Raw genomic sequence first — 19192 nt, 5'->3', positions numbered from 1 at the left:
TCTCAACATTTCTCTACACATCTCTCTTACATGCACACAAACCCAAAGAGAAGCAATAGAAAACTTTATGTCATCAGAGCATTTTCCCCCAAAGCCAAAGCAATAATAAAATGGGGTACAAACTAAACAACATTCTGGGATGATGGTCTGGAGGGTTCTGTTCAGGGAAGTTATTTAATACTAAATCCTGCAGAAGGGTATTGGTAGCCAAGACAACTCAACATGTGTAGCAAATACCAGCCCAAACTCATTACATGAAGTAGTCATGCAACTTTAAACAAATTGTTTCATGCATGACACGAATTGTCATTTTTTTGTGTGTGACGACAGACACAGTCTCAGTCTAATTTACCGTATTGTGTTATGCAGACCAACACGAATCATGTTTGTGACAGCCAGCATGACAACCTTACCTCGGAGCCCCTACTACCTCTGGATCCAGACTTTTGCAACTTTATACCATGGAATGGATCATTCTTGTATACGTGCACAAAGAAAGGAGGCAAATAAGGGCAAATAATAAGTAATTGATTCAAATATTTTGTGACCAAACAAAAAAGTGCACTTCATCTTATTTATAAAAGTGAGGAGTAGACGACTGTTCACACATGCAGCTCACAGGAGGAGACTGTCTGTGCCAGACGTGCTCTGAAAGGGGGAGGCTCCTCTGTAAAGCGTGCACCAGGAGTTATTATTAAGTTAAGTTAACAGTGGAAAGCAACACACAGTCCAGCAAACAATAGTATTACATAGTTAATGTGTGGACAGCATGTTATGTGCACTGCATGTGCAAAAGGAGTTTAAATTAAAGTAACAAGGCATTTAGTATAGGGTGTCCTATGGATCCATTGTCATTTAGCTGCCTGTTGTGTTTCTGTACTTCCCTACATACAGCATACCACTGCACTTCATTTACTTTCTAACCTTGGTTGCCATCTCCTATATGGCACAGACAGCCGATAATTCAAAACTTCAAATGAACCAGATGTGCAAGTATCTGGATTGTGAAGAGAAAAGTAAACGTGGAGTGCTTTTTCTGACTTTATAGCCTGTCACAGAGTTTCTTCATATCAACAAACCGTGTTCTCCTAGTACTCGTAACATGCACACTGTGATGGGAAATGTAATAGGTACAAATAAAATAAACCAAGGAGATCCCAGAGCAGACAGGGAAATGTGTATATGTTCAGCCAGGCAAATCCACCCAGATCAAACCTTAACCCGGCCCTGGCCTGCCTTGCTCTGACTCTAATGACAGCCCTGTAGGGGAAAGGATTGCCTTTAAATAAGCCCATCTGTTTGACACAGGCATACACTTCCTACACAACAGCAATAGCCTCAGAGAAACTGCACTCAGGGAAGCGTTGTGAATAATTCAAAGCAATTAGAAATGATAACTACAAACTGTATTTAATGCTGCTTGTCCCTCTGATATCCATCTGTTGCACTGTGCAAGTAGGGAAGTGTAACAGGCATGTCGAATCTGGCTGAGATGCCCATAATATCTGTCATTCTGTCTTTTCACCGAGTGTGGGTATATGAGTGTGTATGTGTGTGTCTGTGACCATGTGTCTGCTGTCGGCAATGGTTCCATTCTTGATCAACAGTTCTATCCCTCTGGCCTCTGGTCCTGGGCTCCGTTCCAGACTTGTCTCCACCTCCTCTGCACTGGATGTCAGCAGCTAAATATACACCCTATTCCAGCCATAAATGCTCACACACATAAACTCACACGCTGACCAACACAAAATACTGATGGTGAAATTATTGCACCGTGTGCACCATGCACACAAATAGCATGTTCTGTCACTAATCGTATGTTTTCCTGCTGTGATTCATGTCTGTCAAACACTGTATGATGCTTCACATCACCAGACACTGACTGTTTCGGTGAGTCCATCTGGACGTTTGCATTTGAATCAAGGGCTCAGACTAAAGTCTAACAACTTCATGAGTAATCCAAAACACGTCATAGCTGCCGTCACATGCCGACAGACATTTGGTGTCCAGTTAGTGTTCCCTCATGGTGTATGTCCATTCTACTTGAAATCACCTCCATGCTGTCCACACTGCAATACAAAAAAACAAAACGGCTATGTAGAAGTATATCATGGAAGAATCTTGTGTTAGGAATGTTGTAATATGATAACAGGACTGACTAATTTATTACTGATAAATTATTACTGATCGAATGTTAATGATACAAATCTCATAGTAGGTGGTTGGCGGTCTTTTGGTTGGTCACTGGAGACAAAACGGATTAAGAATATGCAGAAACCTAGATAGCTAACAGCCTGTGCACAGTGTGTGACCAAAGGGAACCAGTGAGAGGCCCTATATACTTGAACCTGGAAAAGGTTAGGTTGTCTGTAAAGGTGCATTAGATTAATAGCAGTATTTCTTTGCCATTTTCTATGAATATTACAATAACAATATTGTAATAATTTGTATTAATTTGCTAATAGTGTAGTGCAAGCCTAATTTGCATCCTCAAGGATAGATGTAGCAACAGGTTAAGGAAGGGTTTTGTTATTAAGTTCTTTTAGATGTTAAAAATGTAATGTCACATCATGTAAATTACATTTGTCTAAGCATTTAAAGATTTATTTAGAGCATCTCTGAAAATATGTTTTATGGAATTTTGCATAATATCACATGTAAGTCACAACATGAACATATGGATATTGATTACATATCTCCCCTTTGGTTCAATATGTCTCCTTCAACACAATTCTGTATGTAATATGATACATAAATATAAGCAACATCTGCTCAATACTCCATACATCATACATCATAGTTAAGCAATTAGCATGACATAAATGGTTAATATAGGGAAAAAAATACTACTATCTCTCACACTGTCTGCGTGTGAACATGCAATGTGCACAGACAAACACACACACAGGAATACACACACACACACTCCTAAGAGAGCAGACCGACAGGGTTGTTAAAAATTCATGACAGGGCTTTGACGCTGCTACTCTCCCCTCTGGGAGATATGGGGGAGGGTGAGGATGGGTGTGTGAAGAAAGATACCTAATTACCCCTCTACTTTTCTCTGTATCCCTTTTTCTCTCTTACCCTTTGTACAAAACATGCACACAGAGGTTATCCAACGAATACAGCAGCACTGTCTAAACAGGATACAGTGTCTATAGCATCCAGACTTGATAAGGCTGCTCTGTGAGTGACAACTAACCTCTCTGAATGGGCATAACAAGTCATTATAGAGGTACTGCGAGTTTACTGTCTCTACCCATTGATTAAAAGCCAATGTTGCTCTGTTGAAACAGATGAATTTAGCAGTACAGTGGTTTACTTAATGGGAGTGCATAACACACTCTCTGTAGCATGCTTGCTGCTCATTAGTCTCCCTTTCACTTATTGTGAAAGCTCCACACCATAATGAGGCCACTCTTTCACTGGATGACCACTGGAGATCTGAGTCGACTCTTCACCCCCTGCAGACTTCTGTGGTGGAAAAGAAGTGGAGTAATTTAAAAAAAAATGAGGTGGCTCAGCGAGAAAACTGAAGGGAAATTCATAGGAATACTGGAACATAAATGCAAAACTGTTCAATAACATCCACAGGCAGTGATGCTAAAACATGTTGGTCAGCTATATCTTACTCCCAGCCAGACAGACAAATGACCTAATGATGACTGCAACAACTGTTGTGCCTATCAAAGACTAACTGGACATATACATTCCATTGGCCAAGCACAAACTGATGAGGTCAGTCCACTGCTGCCATTAAATGCACAGCCTCAGGAGCTGGCCCGTGTGCAGGATGGCATCCTATGAGCTCCACAGAGAGGTACTCCTGCCCCGCTCTCACCAGTCTTACTTGTCATTCTGCCAGGGCAGCCCAGCAGCCCACCATGCATTTAGTGAGAAAGCAGAGCACAGCTTAAAGGATAGACAGGAAGATGAGACAGGCTCTGCTAAACCTCACAGAGCATCCCAGACTCCCTCTGTGTGTGTGTACGTGTGTGTGTGTGCGCATGTGTGTGTGTTTAAAGGCTCCACACGCCTGAAATCAATGGGCCATTCAGAGCACACTGCCCCACTCCCACTGACAACAAAGCAAATACTCACAAGAGTCGTAACGGTATATAAGATCATTAACACCCACACTCGGTCTTATCTTTTCCTTCTTGATTTCTGACAGCGTTCACAAATGCTTTTTATCTGTTCACCATAATGAGGCTCGGCTCAAAGTGGATAATATGTGGGCGGTATGGAGGTTCAGACTGAGGGGGGGAAGAAAAAGAAAAAAGAGAGGAGCGTGGAAAGAGTAATAAATGAGTTATGAGCAGATTTATTGACAAAAAGTCTGACTCAGCTTGATTTAAAGTTTGCTCAGGTAAATGGAGATGATACCTGTACTGTATGTGTGTGTATGGAGGGTTAGTGGAAAGGAGGAGGAGGCAAGGAGCGTTAAACAGAAGAACAGTAAGTGTAAGACACAAAGTGAGCAGAGAAAGCTGAAGAGGAGAGTCGTATGGGGAGAGACAGGGAGGTCATAAGAGATAAAGAAAGGTTGATTTCGAATTCCAGATTGACAGAGAGCTGTGACACAAGGCCAGGAGCTGGACAAAGGAGCGACGCAGTAGGCTGGAGAAGGAGGGCGGGAGAGAGCGAGTATGGAGGATGCAAGGAGAATTAAGCAAGATAAGTAAAGGAAGGAAAGAGAGCACAGAAAAAAAGAGGGAAAACCGAGGTATCTGCAGCTGTGAGAACCCATGGGAGGGCCTTGCTGCTCCACATGGCTTCTCTCAGAGGCCAAACCCTCAGAAGAGAACAGTAAATCTACAGCTGCTGCCCGTCTTCTCCGCCCTGTTTGCTCTCATGCATGTATCTCAGGGATGTGTGTGTCTTTTACTCTCCACTCCACAGCACTGCATAGTGATCAAATTTCAAATGAAACTGATGTAAAATGAAACAGATAAGGGAAGATGTACTTATTATAAAAGCATCTGAGGAAATAAGGAAAATTCATGTGCAGAGGATGGATAACATGTTGAAGCATCAGTGGCAGAAAGCTGTACGTTTGAGAAACACCAATTTGATCTGTGTAAGGAAGTGGATGCAAATTATCTTGTCACATCTCAATAACTGTTATTATCACAAAATACTATGACAACCAATTCTGAAAAATTCTAGATACAACACTGAGTTGAAATAGATATGAGGGAAGTGAATCTCTTGGCAGGAAAAAGGTTGTCGCTCTGTTGCATGCTACGATCCACCAACACAGTTTGGCCCTCGTCTCGATGAATATATTAGACACTTGTCCCTGGCCTGCCATAAGTCTAGTTAGAATTCCCCATCTGCACTGCTCCCTCCCACTCCCTCTTTCATCACACATAAACATGAACGCAGGCACACACTCAGAGGCACACTGAGACACCTCTTGTCTGCTTAATATGATCGGCGCTGATAGGAGAAGGGAGGTTGAGTAACATCTGCTCTGGAGACTGGAATATCTCTGATCGTATCATAGCCTCTGCTCATTACTGCGTTACTTCCACACACACACACACTCACGTGAAAACATCACAATGTCACATCTTGCACTCATTATGATAACATTGTGACAGCAGGCAGCGGATTAATAAAAATATGGTCCAACACCTGGGGCACTCTATTAAACATATGCACAAATAAGACATAAAACACTTCAAGATGAAGAGAACAGGAAACTCAACTGTTAAGTATGAAACTGGGAATCTTGAATATGATCCCTTGATGTACATTAAAGATGCCCCACTGTGGCATTTGCATTGACCCATATTGCATTTTTACTTCATGCTAGGACGGACTGTTCTCGTTTCCTACTCTTTCATATCGATTTAAAGGTGGGCTCATGAATAGAAATTAAACAATCCCATGTGGTACACCTCTGGACAGAGGTACTTACAGAGGATATAAAAACTGTAAATCTGGCTAGTGAATGGATGACAAAACAGGCTTCAATGACTGTGACACTGTATGCATGTGATACTATGGTGGCGGCCGGGATAAGAGGCCTCCCGGTCATACTTGTTTTGATGCCTGGTGACTTTTAAAGATACTGAAGTGCTTTTGAAAATGACATTTTTTTTACTAGGTGCATTATTCAGTAGACGTTTGCTTATTATTAACCCTACCTACCTTTTAAAGTCCCAGAAACATTTGTGTTGTGAGTATCTGTATTTGGATAAATACCATGCATCCACACTCTCAGCCATCACATGCATAATACATACACAACAAAACTACAAGCATGATTCATTTGTTTACATTGTAAGGTTTTATAGACCAACATTTATTGATTCACACATTAGGGATAATGACAAAGATCTGTGTTGTCTAATGAGGTAATTTGAGGCTGTAATTGTTTGCAAGACATCTGAAGCTATTTTAAACTCATAACGAATTGATATTCCCAATAAAGTAGTGCTTGTAAACAAACCCGCACCGAATAACTTGATCCCTGCCTGCGCACAATGGGGCTGAAATCTCTGCTCGACTATTCTGGTTAGACAGTCAGTAGTGTTACCTTCATGACGAAATTTACTGAACATCTTTATGTAAATCTAGTGGTGTAAACAAAGGGATGTATTAAAGAGATCATATAGCTGCCCTAAAAATTACAGATTAAGTAACATGGTAAGTTTGACAGATATTATCTCATGTAAAGAAATTGACTATGGTGACGGTCCTGCAGATTGTCTTCTGGAAGCAACTAAACTCTTTCAGCAATGTAACATTAAAGGACTGCAGTGTGGAGTCTGTAGTATGAGTGATGGTGCCATCTGACAGGAAATGTTAAAAATGATTACATTTTGTTGTGGTCAAATAGTTCACTGTCAAAGATTCTGAAGGCATCTAAAAGGGATGAAAGAGCCTGGAGCTATGAGCAAATCGGCATCATGATAAGGCATGTTTGTGTCAGAGCGTGATGTTAAACTTGCTTATAAACTCTAGAATAAATTAAATTATACTGAATATTGAATAAGTGTCAAAACAATATTCCACTCAAGCTCAGTCTTTTGAGTATTAAACATTCTTCCCCTGAAGGCTTGAAGAGAACTCATAAATCCTCTGGAGTCTGATGGAGAACAAGAGTGTCTGCACGGAAAGATTAAAAAAATAAAAAATCTATAGAATCCACTGCAGCATTTTCCCCTTTCTCCATCTGTGTGACTGTCATGAATAATCCACAAATGAGCAAATAAAACAAAACAAATATAATCTAATCTTTTAGCTAATATACTGCTTAACATGAGTTTTTAGAGGACAACACAGATGATATACATTCACAGTAGCAATAGAAATGGATTGCATAAATTGATTTTAATGTATTCAACCTGCATTGAATAAAGTAGACTATCCTTAGAGGTCATTTTAGCCTGCTGAATTTAAGCTAACCACAAACCAATGTACACATTTCAATAATAGCAAATGGCAAAGTATCCTTTGATTTTATTAAACAAGAGCAACTTGTCATACTCCATTCATAGTGCATAAATAACAGCTGCATAACATGCAGTGATGCAAGTTATTATTTCAATAATTACTCCATATTCGATCCATTGAAAAGGGAAGATACTTCATTTTGATTAAAACTCACTTTAATCCACAGACATGCAGGTACGCACAGACACAGTCTCACACAGAGTAATGGGCCACCTGAGTCCTGTACAGTCTTAGTGGTGCTGGTTGAGGTATGACTCTAAGTAACGTTGGAGACTGGCTCATTAGTCACTAGAAAGTCTTTCACCTCTGGAGAAGAGATTGATTACACACACACACACACACACAGACGCACTGTGCTCACACACATTTTTACCCCATGCATACATAGTAAGATAATTGTGGTTTCTGGCTGTAGCGGCACGCTCAGACAGCAGACATCAACCAGCATTGAACTCATTCACAGGGGACTGATCTAGCCCTCATTGTATCACAGAAGATGCAGGTCCATCCTGTTGGAACATGTCTACTATGTCAACAGTAGATGTTGTTTAAAGTGTAAGGAACAAGTAAAGATTGTTAGCAATCTGATTCTTTATACATGCTGAATTAACCAATTGCAAGGCTGGTATATTTTGTTTATCTCCCAGGAAAGGATCCAAAACAGGAAAGCACATAACTGACTTAGATCATGGTTGCCTTTGTCAATATTTCAAAATATCTCTGAGTTTTCAAACTAAACTCAGGCTCAGCAGTGCTTTTCACTCAATGGTCTCTATTTAAGTGGCCCCTAATGTCATAGTGTAGATGATACAGGGTAAGAATCTAAGGATCTAGCCTAAATTTAGTGATAGCAGACTATTAAACACACTGCCAAACAAACCAAATGCATCATAGTGCAAACCTCTAACCCAGTGTCTAGATGTGTGTGTGTGCCTGTGATGGATGGATGTCCTTCTTTAGTATTATATCACCTTTTATATTAACAGTTCCGCAGCATCAATAATTAAGTTTTTAAATACAGTGTGCACAGACAGCAAGAAAAAGAACGAGCAGACAGGAGATAGCAGTGAGATTGATGTGTTGAAGTAATTGGATTGAGCATCACACACTTTCACTAAGTGGTCAGCTACATTTGATGATGTGTTTTCAGAGTGTCTCTATGACCCTTTGAACAGCACCCATATATCATTTAATACACATCAACAAGTTTGTGTGTGTCTTTTAACACTTGCTGCCCATGACTTGTATAGAAATAATAGATATTTAAAGTAAGTGGTCTGATTAGAGACTCAGAATTTATCATATAAAGACATTTATATGAATATATTGTGAGTATAATAAAAATCAATATATATATATATATATATATATATATATATATATATATATATATATATATATATATATATATATATATATATATATATATATATATATATATAATCAAAATAATATTTGTTATATCAGCAGTATTTTCAAACCACATGCAGGAGGACTAAAGCCACTAAAAGCCTTTGTCCCTGTTGGTGTGTGTGTATGTTTGTGTGCATGTGTGTATAAGTGTGTGTGACTGTCCCCTGTTGAGCTCAAGCCATGGCATACATTGTAAAACCTTTGATAAAGCGATCTCTCCTAACAGTGTGCAGCCAAGTACTCATTAATAATGCATGTTACATTCTGCCACACACTTTATTTATGGAAGCATGAGCAGGCCCACGTAGACACACACTTGTTTCACACACACCTGTGGTTAGGTAAACTGTGGCCTTTGGAAGGTCGTCCATCATGCACAGTTAGAGATCAGAGAAAGAGGAGGCAGGAAGGAGGAAAAGAGGATAGGGAGCATGAAAGTTTGAACGAAGTTGACAGCCAAGTGAAAATGGCTCAAGTGCCCTGGGCTATCTCCAATTATATTGACAGTGCGAGTCACTCCCAACCTCATATCAAAGGCATTGAACAAAAACCGACGTCCCAGCTGCAATGAATATGCTCTTCCTGTAGTCTGTCTGAAACTCTACAGCCAAAAGTCTTGCATTTATGTCAGCAAAAACAACCTCAAAGAAAAACTCAGTTTAGACAGTTTACTTGTATTGTTCTCTAGTTTGGTACTGTACTAAAGTCTACAAGTTTGAGAAAGAACACATGCATGGCCAAAATTGTTTCATAATTGAAAATTGCACGTCATCAGAGAGTCCACAGTAGCAATGGCTGCCATCCAGGAATGTGGATTTAATCTCATCAAACACGACCTCAAGGGTTTATATTCCAAGGAGGTTAATGAGAACATGGTGGCAACAATAAAAGGGTGGTGTGTCTGAATTCAAACAGGAAGGGCTGGTCTTCTCCACCACACAGGAGACCACTGAGAAGATTCATGACAGGATCTTGGCAGATTGAGTTGTGCACTGCAGCAGAGGCGGCTATTTCCAAGAAAGGTGTCTATGCAAAATCCAAATGAAACACCCAAAATCCCCAAACCAGCCGAATTAGCAAGGTCTAGAGGTGATCTCCCAACTCACTGTTCTCTACATCCCACTTCCTCTTCCATTAATGTAATCAATATGATGATGTTATCACTGGTGTGGAATCCATTTTTAAAGGTCCAAGACACAAACAAAAAACAAATCTGCACTACTAATTTTACTTTTAACAGAAAGGAGCTACAAGCTACAAACTTATCAATCACCCCTTGCATATCCAACCTGTTATAATATGAGCTCAAAGCTTCCTTTCTTCTCTCAGCTCCCCTTTTTTTGTTTAACCGTCTTCCCTTGCTCCTTCTTTATCTGTCCATCAATCCACGTATCTGTCATGTTTATGTTCATTCGCCCTTCTTACCCACCATTCATTCATCCATTTATCTCTGCATCCATACATCTTAGGACAGAGAATCCAATATTGGTGTGCCTTGAGGTTACTCATAAGAGAGGATGAGACACAAAGACACAATAAAGAGTGAGAAGTGATCGATGTCTTAGGGGTTACTTTGACTGTCACACACAAACGTAACCTAACCTCATAGCCATCCCTCCCTTTCGCTCTCTCTCTCTCTCTCTCTCTCTCTCTCTCTCCCTCTCTCTCTCTCTCTCTCCACTCACTGGAGCCAGTATTCCTTTTGCTGCTTATGGCACCAGTACTTGGAAAAAATGATAAGAACACCAGTGTCTCTACTTAGCATACACAGGACAGACACTTGGCAGAAAATGTGTTTATGAACATTCATAAATACTCTTTTTCCATTACTAATAAGACAACAGTGATGAGGCCTTATAAAGCCAAAGTAAGGGGAGCTGTGAACTCCCTTTGAATGTATAAAAACAGTCCTGATATAGAAGAACATCTCTGACCCACTTCTGAGTAAAAAAAAAGAGAGGGGGAGAAATAAAGAAGCTCCCTAGGGTCAAGGCTCTCATTATCACATTCAGTCCTACCAAAAAAAAAAAGAAGAAGAAAAAAGATCCCTTGTTTCTGTTCTTCTGGGTATATGCTTCAACAACTGTTCTTTCTCCATACAAAATATAGTATATGTCACCCCTGATGTGACAAAATTAGGCTCTTGGATGGAGAGAAACTTATCGCCTCAGTTCTGAAAAATGTGTGGGCTCTTACACAATGACCACAACGACCAATGCAGATGAAATAATAATAGCTTGTGGCACAACAAAGACCTCCAGAAGGTAGTTTTGACTAACATCTGTGAATTTCAAATATTTGTGTCCCTCAGAGGCCACCTTGGAGACACTTGGAAAGGTCAGCTGGATTAAGTAAATAAACAGATGATAACCAGATGGTGGATTTGTGACTGTACCATTATGCTTTGTGCAGTAACTTGTGAATTAGCCACATGAACTCTTCATTGTTTAACCATGTTATTATGGATTGTCCTATTTTAACTAGATATACAGATCGTTTTCAACTGTAATCTATAATTTATCCCCAATATTTAATTCTGATAGTTCTTGTTCATTTTGATAACAGTGCATCTTCAAAGATCCTAATGTATTATACTCACTATGTCTGGATATATGTGGCCTCTGATTGCACTCTCAACAGTTTAGATTAGATTAGATTTTGGGATTACAGCATTTCTCCCCTGAGATTTTTTCAGTGACACAACACTATCAGAGCTTTAGCATTGTGTGTTCTGTTCTGGCCTGACCTTTTTTTTGAAGTTAAACAGCCAAGAACATCAGGCATTTTTCCAGGAAAACGTTTGAACATTTCTTAGTTGACCCTGTTTCATCTTTTGAAGGGCCCAACAGTGGGATTGCCGGCCTAACTAGCACAGTGTGTGGTGAAAAAGCCAGTCAACAAAGTCCACAAAGAAGATAAATGAACTCTGTCTGTTCTGTGCTTTAATATATAAAAAAGCTGCATATATCCATCCAGATTAGTATTAGACTTAATGCAGCTACTAACTTTATTAAATTTGCATGATTAAAGGTCACAATTGTCACCCTGTCACTAACATATACTGCATGCAATTATACCCTCAGCATTGCATTTTAGTTACAGAATCCATTAACAAGTTCACGAGAAGCACAGATGGAAAACTGCTCTCTATCATGGCCCTTGTTAATAAAAAGCTTGTCCTGCACAGCATCAAAAGCAACATAAAATAACAAACTGACAGTTGGATCCTCTGAGCCGAGTGAGCCTTACCTCCAAGGCAGCAGACCTCTTCCGTAGCAGCTGTTCTATGTTCCGGGCCGCTCTGGCCACGAGCTCCTCTGCATCGTTTTGCTCCACAGTGTAGAGGTGCTGGTTTTTCAGAAATATCTAGAGAGTACATGACACAACCAGCTGCACGTCATTTCACTTCATAAGAAAAAAGATGCTATTACATTACAACCGAGGTGTCAGAAGCTAACAATGCTATTTTCACTTGGGATGGATGAATCATTGTGGCTATTTACACCTGGGAGTATAGCACAGTGTATGTGCTAAGCCATAATGCAGCCTGACCTCACCAGGAATATGACAGGCAGATCTAATTTACAGGTAGCATTGTGAGTGGATGTGTTTCAGCCCAAATCATACACTCTTCCAAAACCTGACCTAGCAGATTTTTTTGTCTAACATTTATAAAACTGTAACTAAAAATACAAATAATGCATTTGCATTTGCAATTGCATATTTAGGCTTTGTTCCTCCTTGTAGTATCTCATCTGACCTTCTGAACCTGGGTGTAAACCTTACCTGGAATAAGAGATATTTTTTGTTGAAGTGTAACTTTCCTGATGCACTGATACATGTCAGAGATCCACATCAGTGTCAAATGTGGATTATTCTCTCTCTTTATGTGTGTGATTTAGTTTGTACCTGAGTGAGGCTCTTCCCCAGAGTGGCTGTGTCTGCCAGGGTGACGAGCTCCTTCTGCATCTGATCAACCCATTCTTTAATCCTGTGGGACAGAACAAGGCACACAACCAATCTTGTAACTGAGGTGTAAATAGTTTAAAAAGGACATCACAGACGTTTCACAGCGCAATTAAACTGTCAATCACGCCGTCTCACAGCCATCATCTAGGGCACGTAGCGGCAAAACAAACAAGGCCAAAGAGAATCACTCTTATAGGTCAAACAAAATGTCAACCAATCAAACCCGAATCACCACGAACAAATACAATGTCATCCTATAAAACAGATGTCACCAAGTGTCAACCAATACCATTACTTTCTAGGAGTTCAAACATGAAGTCAGCCAATCAGATAAGTGTCAGCCAGTGTTGTGACCAGTGACAATGATGTGAGTGGACAGGCAAGAGGAGGCAAGTAGCCAGGAGCAACATGTTTTTTCTAGATATCAAAGAGCTTAGCATCATTTGCAGCCTGCTGGTGCCATCGATGTGCATGAGCCAAAAAAGTTTCTGGGCTCCCAGCTTTAATTCAGGGATGCCTCATCAAGAAATGGATTATTACTTAGTCGCTTCGTTCTCCTATTATTGAATTATCATATTCACAAAAGTGGTTCTGGTAAAATGAAAATGCATCAGGTGGGACAATGACTTATTAAAATAAGTTATCTATAGGTGCACCTCATGTGCAGGAGTACAGTACTCAGGCACACGGCATGCATTAATTCCCCATATATGTATTTTACACCTGCAGCTGTATGTGAGAGAGTGCATGCACATAATGATACAAGGCTATTAATATTGTATGAGACTGAAAACAGGTTGGTATAGAATACAGATGTTCTCATTGCCACGTATTCACCATCACACAGACTCATCTGTGACCATGCCCAAGAGACACATTATAAACACGTATGAACACTGTAATTAAATAAGAACATTCTCTTAAAAATGTCAGCCACGTGCAATGAGAGTTTACAGGATGTGAAAGGCACTGACTGTGACAGTCTAACCTAGCAGACAGAAAGGTACAGATCAAAAAGCCTGAGAAAGATGCATCAGGGAGACAAAATCCACAGTGAATAAAGAAAATTCAGAACAAGTACACTTGTGGAGAAAGATGAGACACTTTGGAAGGAGAGGGAATATCAGAGAGGGAAGCACAGTGCCAAATGTTTAAAAGAAGCAAAAGTCTGGAAATCTTAGTCTCAGTTTGCAATCTGCAATTTAGAGCTTCATAACCTTTCTAGTCACTCAGAAAAGGCCATTTTATGTTTTATATGATCACCTGCATAAATGATCAGACCCATATAGTTTAGCAGTCTCACTCACTTTGCTGATAATGGGAAAACGTTCACTGGTAGCCGACTGCAATTTCAGCACCTGGTGCCAGATACCACTCATGGTTAAGTGTCTGCTGACAACACACATGGACAAATATACGATTATTTGACTTTTGCATTAATGGAGCATATGATTCATCATTTTGGCAGATATCATCCTATCATGAGACAAATAAAGCTCCAACTATGAAGCAGGTGGGGGTGGATAGGTGTCCAAAGTGCTGGACCTTCACTCAGGGGTCCAGGCATCGAGTCCCCCGATAATCCTTAAAACTTTTGTTTCCGGGTCATTATTATTATCTTTTGTGCGGTCAACTCTTGTTTTTTTTAACCGCAGCTGGCTTTAGAATAAAAAGTGACTGGGCAAGGAACAAGGATGCAAATAATGTGCAGGAGGAGGCAAAAAGAGCCTGTGTGGCCTAAGAAGCCTCCACCCATAGATTCTATTAAACTGGCAAAATTACCAAGATCAACAATAAGATATCTATAGAAGATAATTAAAACTTTGGATGATAAATAAGGTAAAAAGAACAATTATCAAGTGCATACATTAAAAAAGCCATGTGCAAAACTGCAATTAAGTAATCTGTTAAACTAGATTTCCAAATCTGAATGAGCACCAAGCTCGCTTGTATAGGAAGGACTGCAACAGCAATGTGACTGGGTTACAAACTAGAAAGAAGTCCAGGTTCCAGCAGACTTCTAAGAACCTGTGAAGGTTTTTGACCAATATTAATGAAGACATTGAAGGAGACGCAGACTGCATCTAGGAGCAGAGGAAATAAGGAAATAAGATCACAACAACTTTCACTCTCACTGCATCCAACATTGTGGCCCTCTTTGTGTCCCTAGTGTGACTATGTCTGAACAAAGCCCAGAGAAACATTAACATAAAAGTCACTTCTGTCTAAATGACAGACCTCTAACACTTTAACAGATTAATGAAACAGGCAGTGTTACCTATTTCACATCTGAAAGTGTCTGAGTTCTTCTCCTGATTCTGCATTCTTCGGGCCTATTCTTCTTCTTTGTTCCAAATCTACTAACTGCAGGTGTTTTATTGAACCTTGGACCTTTGAGCTCTCAAAGTCTGCAGCACTGACAAGTCATGTGTGAGTTAGAGTTTATGTGAGTGTGTGAGTGCATGTGTGTATTTGTGTGTGTTTCCAGGGACTTGACATTCAGAGAGGTAGAGGGCCCATTCTCCTGAGTTTAGCTTCCGTAAAATCTGCTGCTGCGAGTCTAAATCTCTACAACAACAACTCTCAGGTGCTGACAAATAGATGAGACAACCCAGACTGTGCTGCAGTATGTGGGCATGTGTTCGACGACGACCTGGACTTTTTGCTGTGCATCCTAAATCTTAAGGGTTCAGAGGTGCTGAGCCCAACACACACACACATAAGTGAACCCTTGGTGTGTGTAAAGTACTTACATTGGCTTCATACAATAAAGAAAGATGAAATTGAAAGTAATGCTACTGTCACATTATATGGACACTTATAGTCAGATCTTTTGTTAAATAGATGTTAAATGATTAGATCCATTATTTGTGAAGCACAGAAAATCTCAGCACATTAGGTGCTCACACATAAACCCTGCATATACCCATCTATTCAATTTAATGGAAATACTTCTTAAATGTAATCCTGCCTCATCGAGGCTGATGACGTCAGATTCCTAATAGGTAGGGTTGAGTACAATGATGCCTATTATTATATTATCTTTCACTCATATTACCACTCATCTCCCTTTAGTAGCTAGAATAACCACTCAGGAATGCCTGTAATACACAGAACAAAGTCAGTGTTGTTAAGCTGAGGTAGCAACATTTTTTTTCTGCTCTGGTTGCTGGGCTTTGATTACTGCAGCCTGTGGTACTATGCTAGATAATTAAACACACACACACATGTACATACCAATGGCAACTGGGTCAGACACTGCCCTACATTGTTCTACAGACACAGGAAGAGCAAATGAGAGCAAAAAAAAACGAAAAGAGAGGCAGTAAAAGAAACAGAAAGAGAGACAGACAGATGTTGTGGTACAATCGGTTTGAAGCTAGAGAGCGTAATGAGCTGGCCCATGGTGTGTATCTCAGTGGGCGGGTGTGTAATTACTGTCTAATTACACATCATTATAGAGGCAAAGACAGAAGCTGCACAGTCCAGACAGCAAAAGTGGAATGAGGCATGGAAACATCAACTGTAATGCACCAAAACAACCAGCGGTGCTCTGCTTACACTCTGTAGTCTCTGCACTGACACCCAGGTGGCCGATTCACTTTTTGTTCAGCCTCACACCACAGTTAAAAATCCCTTCACAGGATCAAACTATAGGACCATGGCAGCACAGTCTGGTTCTTTTAAGGCCAACATATGTATGGATTAAAAATTCAAAACCGATGATGATGTGATGCCGCTTCTTACTCTGACAACAGCTTGGTCCCCACTCTTGTTTTTGTTGGCTTTGAAATGTTGTCCAAATTTCTAAGGTACAGCTAAATGCTTTGTCTCCAGAGTAGCTGCTAGAACGACAGAGGTATTTAGGATTAACTACAGACAGAAAAGCAGCTGGTTACCGTTTGCCAAAGTGCTTCTCCATAATGAGTGTGTTTTTTTTTTCTCCATCCTTTTGATCAGTGTAAGAATGCACTTGATGAACGGAGTATAAAATCCACTCTCATTTCTTTTTTGTTTATTTTGTCTATGTTCGAGCATCACATCGCCTCTCGTCATCATGCACACTCCAAACTACAATCTGTTTAATTATATTATATTGATATTTGCTTTTATTCATTTGTTAGGCAAGAAGGACAATCTGGTAGATGGTCGAGTCTGTAGATTTTTGTCTGAAGAGCAATCAAAAGAATCCATCTGCCTCTAGACTTGTAACAGGAAATGAACTCAGCAACCATTCAGACACTATAAGAGTGGCTACAGCTTTACATGATGCTACCTCACCACAGTTTACATACTGTGTTCAGATTTTTTTTTTGCCTTTATTGGCAATCAGTGTGTTCACTTATCCTCATATAATGTAACAAGGAGCTGCAAACATGTTTGGCTCAGTCAGACATGATGTTTGTGATACATGGAGTAAAAAAAAAAAAGAGTCAGTGGCCAATATTTATGTTTAAAACAATTACAAGAGTGGATTATGCTTTATGGGCCCTGTAATGAACTGACTGTAGCTTTCAGTCATTTTTTTTCTTAGCTGTTTACAGCCACTGTCCTTGAGTCAGTTATTTTAAATGTGCATTGTCTGACATAAATCACACAAATGGGTTGGAGCAAAATGTTAATGTGAGACAGATGCCCACGTTCTAACCTTGTCTGGTGAGCAAACATTTAATTCAAGTACACCAAACAGCTTAAAAATGACTTCTGTGCTGGCTGACTTTCTGGATGCATTAATCACTGTATCAAAAATAAATAAATGATTCTTCAGTGAAATTCTAAAAGAATCTGATATTGTTTACAGATATAGCTAAATCTGTATTTATGAACACAGAATGTTGATTTTTCCATCTGTGGTTCAGGAGCTGTGAGTGGTCTGGTTGGTCCATTGCAAGACTATTTTTGCAATAAATAACTTTTAAACTGTGAAGGGACATAATAGTCTAGTCTTTCTGATTTGTACTGTTCCCATATTTGCTTGCCAGAGCCAGGAAGAGACTAAATTCCGGGGCTCACGCAGACAATTAAATGGCACAGAAAAAAACTTTTTGTCATATTTCATAAAGCAGTAGGACCAAGTAAGGCTACTGTAACTCCTCTACAACTTCAAAGAGGTCTGCTCTCAGCTCTCTGTGGCCACAAACTGCTGATTAATCAGCGCCTGAAGGCGAGCAGGCGGGGGTGAGATGAAATATGCTGTCTATCTCAGTGGGTCTTTCTCAAGATGACCATCGGTGCATGAATGAACCGACCCGCCCGCCCCACTCACACCCACACCCACGTACTGTGCAGCGTGATAACACACCGCAAGTGGCTCATTAAGAAATTGTGTCTGAAACAAAGAGTCTCCAAACAACAACAACACATATGCGCGACAGAGGATTACAAGAGCTCCTACTTACATGAGCTGTGTCGGAAACTGCGATGCCAAACAGCCGATCTGCCATAGCAGGACCAGGAACACCCAGGCTCGTACCCTGCAGGTATCCATTGTTTATAAAAAAAAAAAAAGAAGAAGCCAAAGGGGGGGAAATTCCCCGACGTGCGTCAATATCCAATCTGCTGCGCTCCCCTTCACCGCCGTTGAATGGAGCGATGCGCGGAAGCAGCGCGTGTGGCGGTCTGTCACTCCCTCACAGATTAACGAACCCTGACACCTCTAATCTGATCACTCGGCCATCCAGCGCTCTAACAGGTACCAGGGCTGGATATTTCAGACTCTCTCTCTCTCACTCACTGCCTCCCTCCCTCCCTCACTCACTCACTCACTCTCACTCTCTCGTTCTGTCTTTCTCTCCCCCCCCCCCCCTCTCTCTCTCTCTCTGGTTGAAAAAAAAATCCTTATCTTTCTGCTGTTTGTATCTCAATTAATCTTACCTCCATTAACTTTATCCAAGTCAGATTATCCCCTTTCATTTATGAACTCACACATACGTTTTAATATTATTTTTATTTAAGCTCCATAGTGTTGTGTGAAACATATAGTTTTGACCCCCTCCTATAAAGAAACACCTGCTAAAAGGAGGCACAGACTACAGGTATAGGAGCACACACATGCTGAATACAGATACAGGCTTTGCCTTTTAAAATGCTTTACAGCCTCCCAGTGCCTATAACCTGGCTGGAGGTGCTACAGTGTACAGGAGATTTACTGGCTTTGATTCCACTGTCGTTATCAGTTATCCTGGTACAGCATGAGGGGCAGCAGGCGAATAAACTGTCCCACATGAGAGTGACTGTGTATGTATTGATATCACAAATGCACTGTAAAAACATTATGAGCAAAGTGCAGCGAAGGCCCAATAACTCTCTGTGCTATCCATCATATCACTTTGTTACCTGC

The 19192-nt window shown here is 40.3% G+C and overlaps 1 protein-coding gene across 2 annotated transcripts in view; it reads right to left on the bottom strand.

Annotated features, from left to right (window-relative positions):
- Positions 1 to 18340, bottom strand: part of LOC114451846 (voltage-dependent calcium channel subunit alpha-2/delta-1) — a 51319-nt gene extending 32979 nt beyond the window's left edge. Inside the window, exons 1-3 of one of the 2 annotated variants that reach the window (XM_028430772.1) lie at positions 18252 to 18340; positions 12793 to 12874; positions 12133 to 12249 (exon numbers count right to left, since the gene is read on the bottom strand). In XM_028430772.1, coding sequence (XP_028286573.1) covers positions 12133 to 12249; positions 12793 to 12874; positions 18252 to 18340 — 288 coding nt within the window. The remainder of the gene's footprint in view (positions 1 to 12132; positions 12250 to 12792; positions 12875 to 18251) is intronic. The other variant, XM_028430773.1, reaches the window with a different exon arrangement.
- Between the last annotated feature and the right edge of the window lie 852 nt (positions 18341 to 19192).

This window comes from Parambassis ranga, chromosome 19 (assembly GCF_900634625.1).
Source record: "Parambassis ranga chromosome 19, fParRan2.1, whole genome shotgun sequence".
NCBI lineage: Eukaryota > Metazoa > Chordata > Actinopteri > Ambassidae > Parambassis > Parambassis ranga.
The sequence above is the reverse complement of the archived record's forward strand: the minus strand, read 5'-3'. Positions and strand labels throughout refer to the sequence as shown.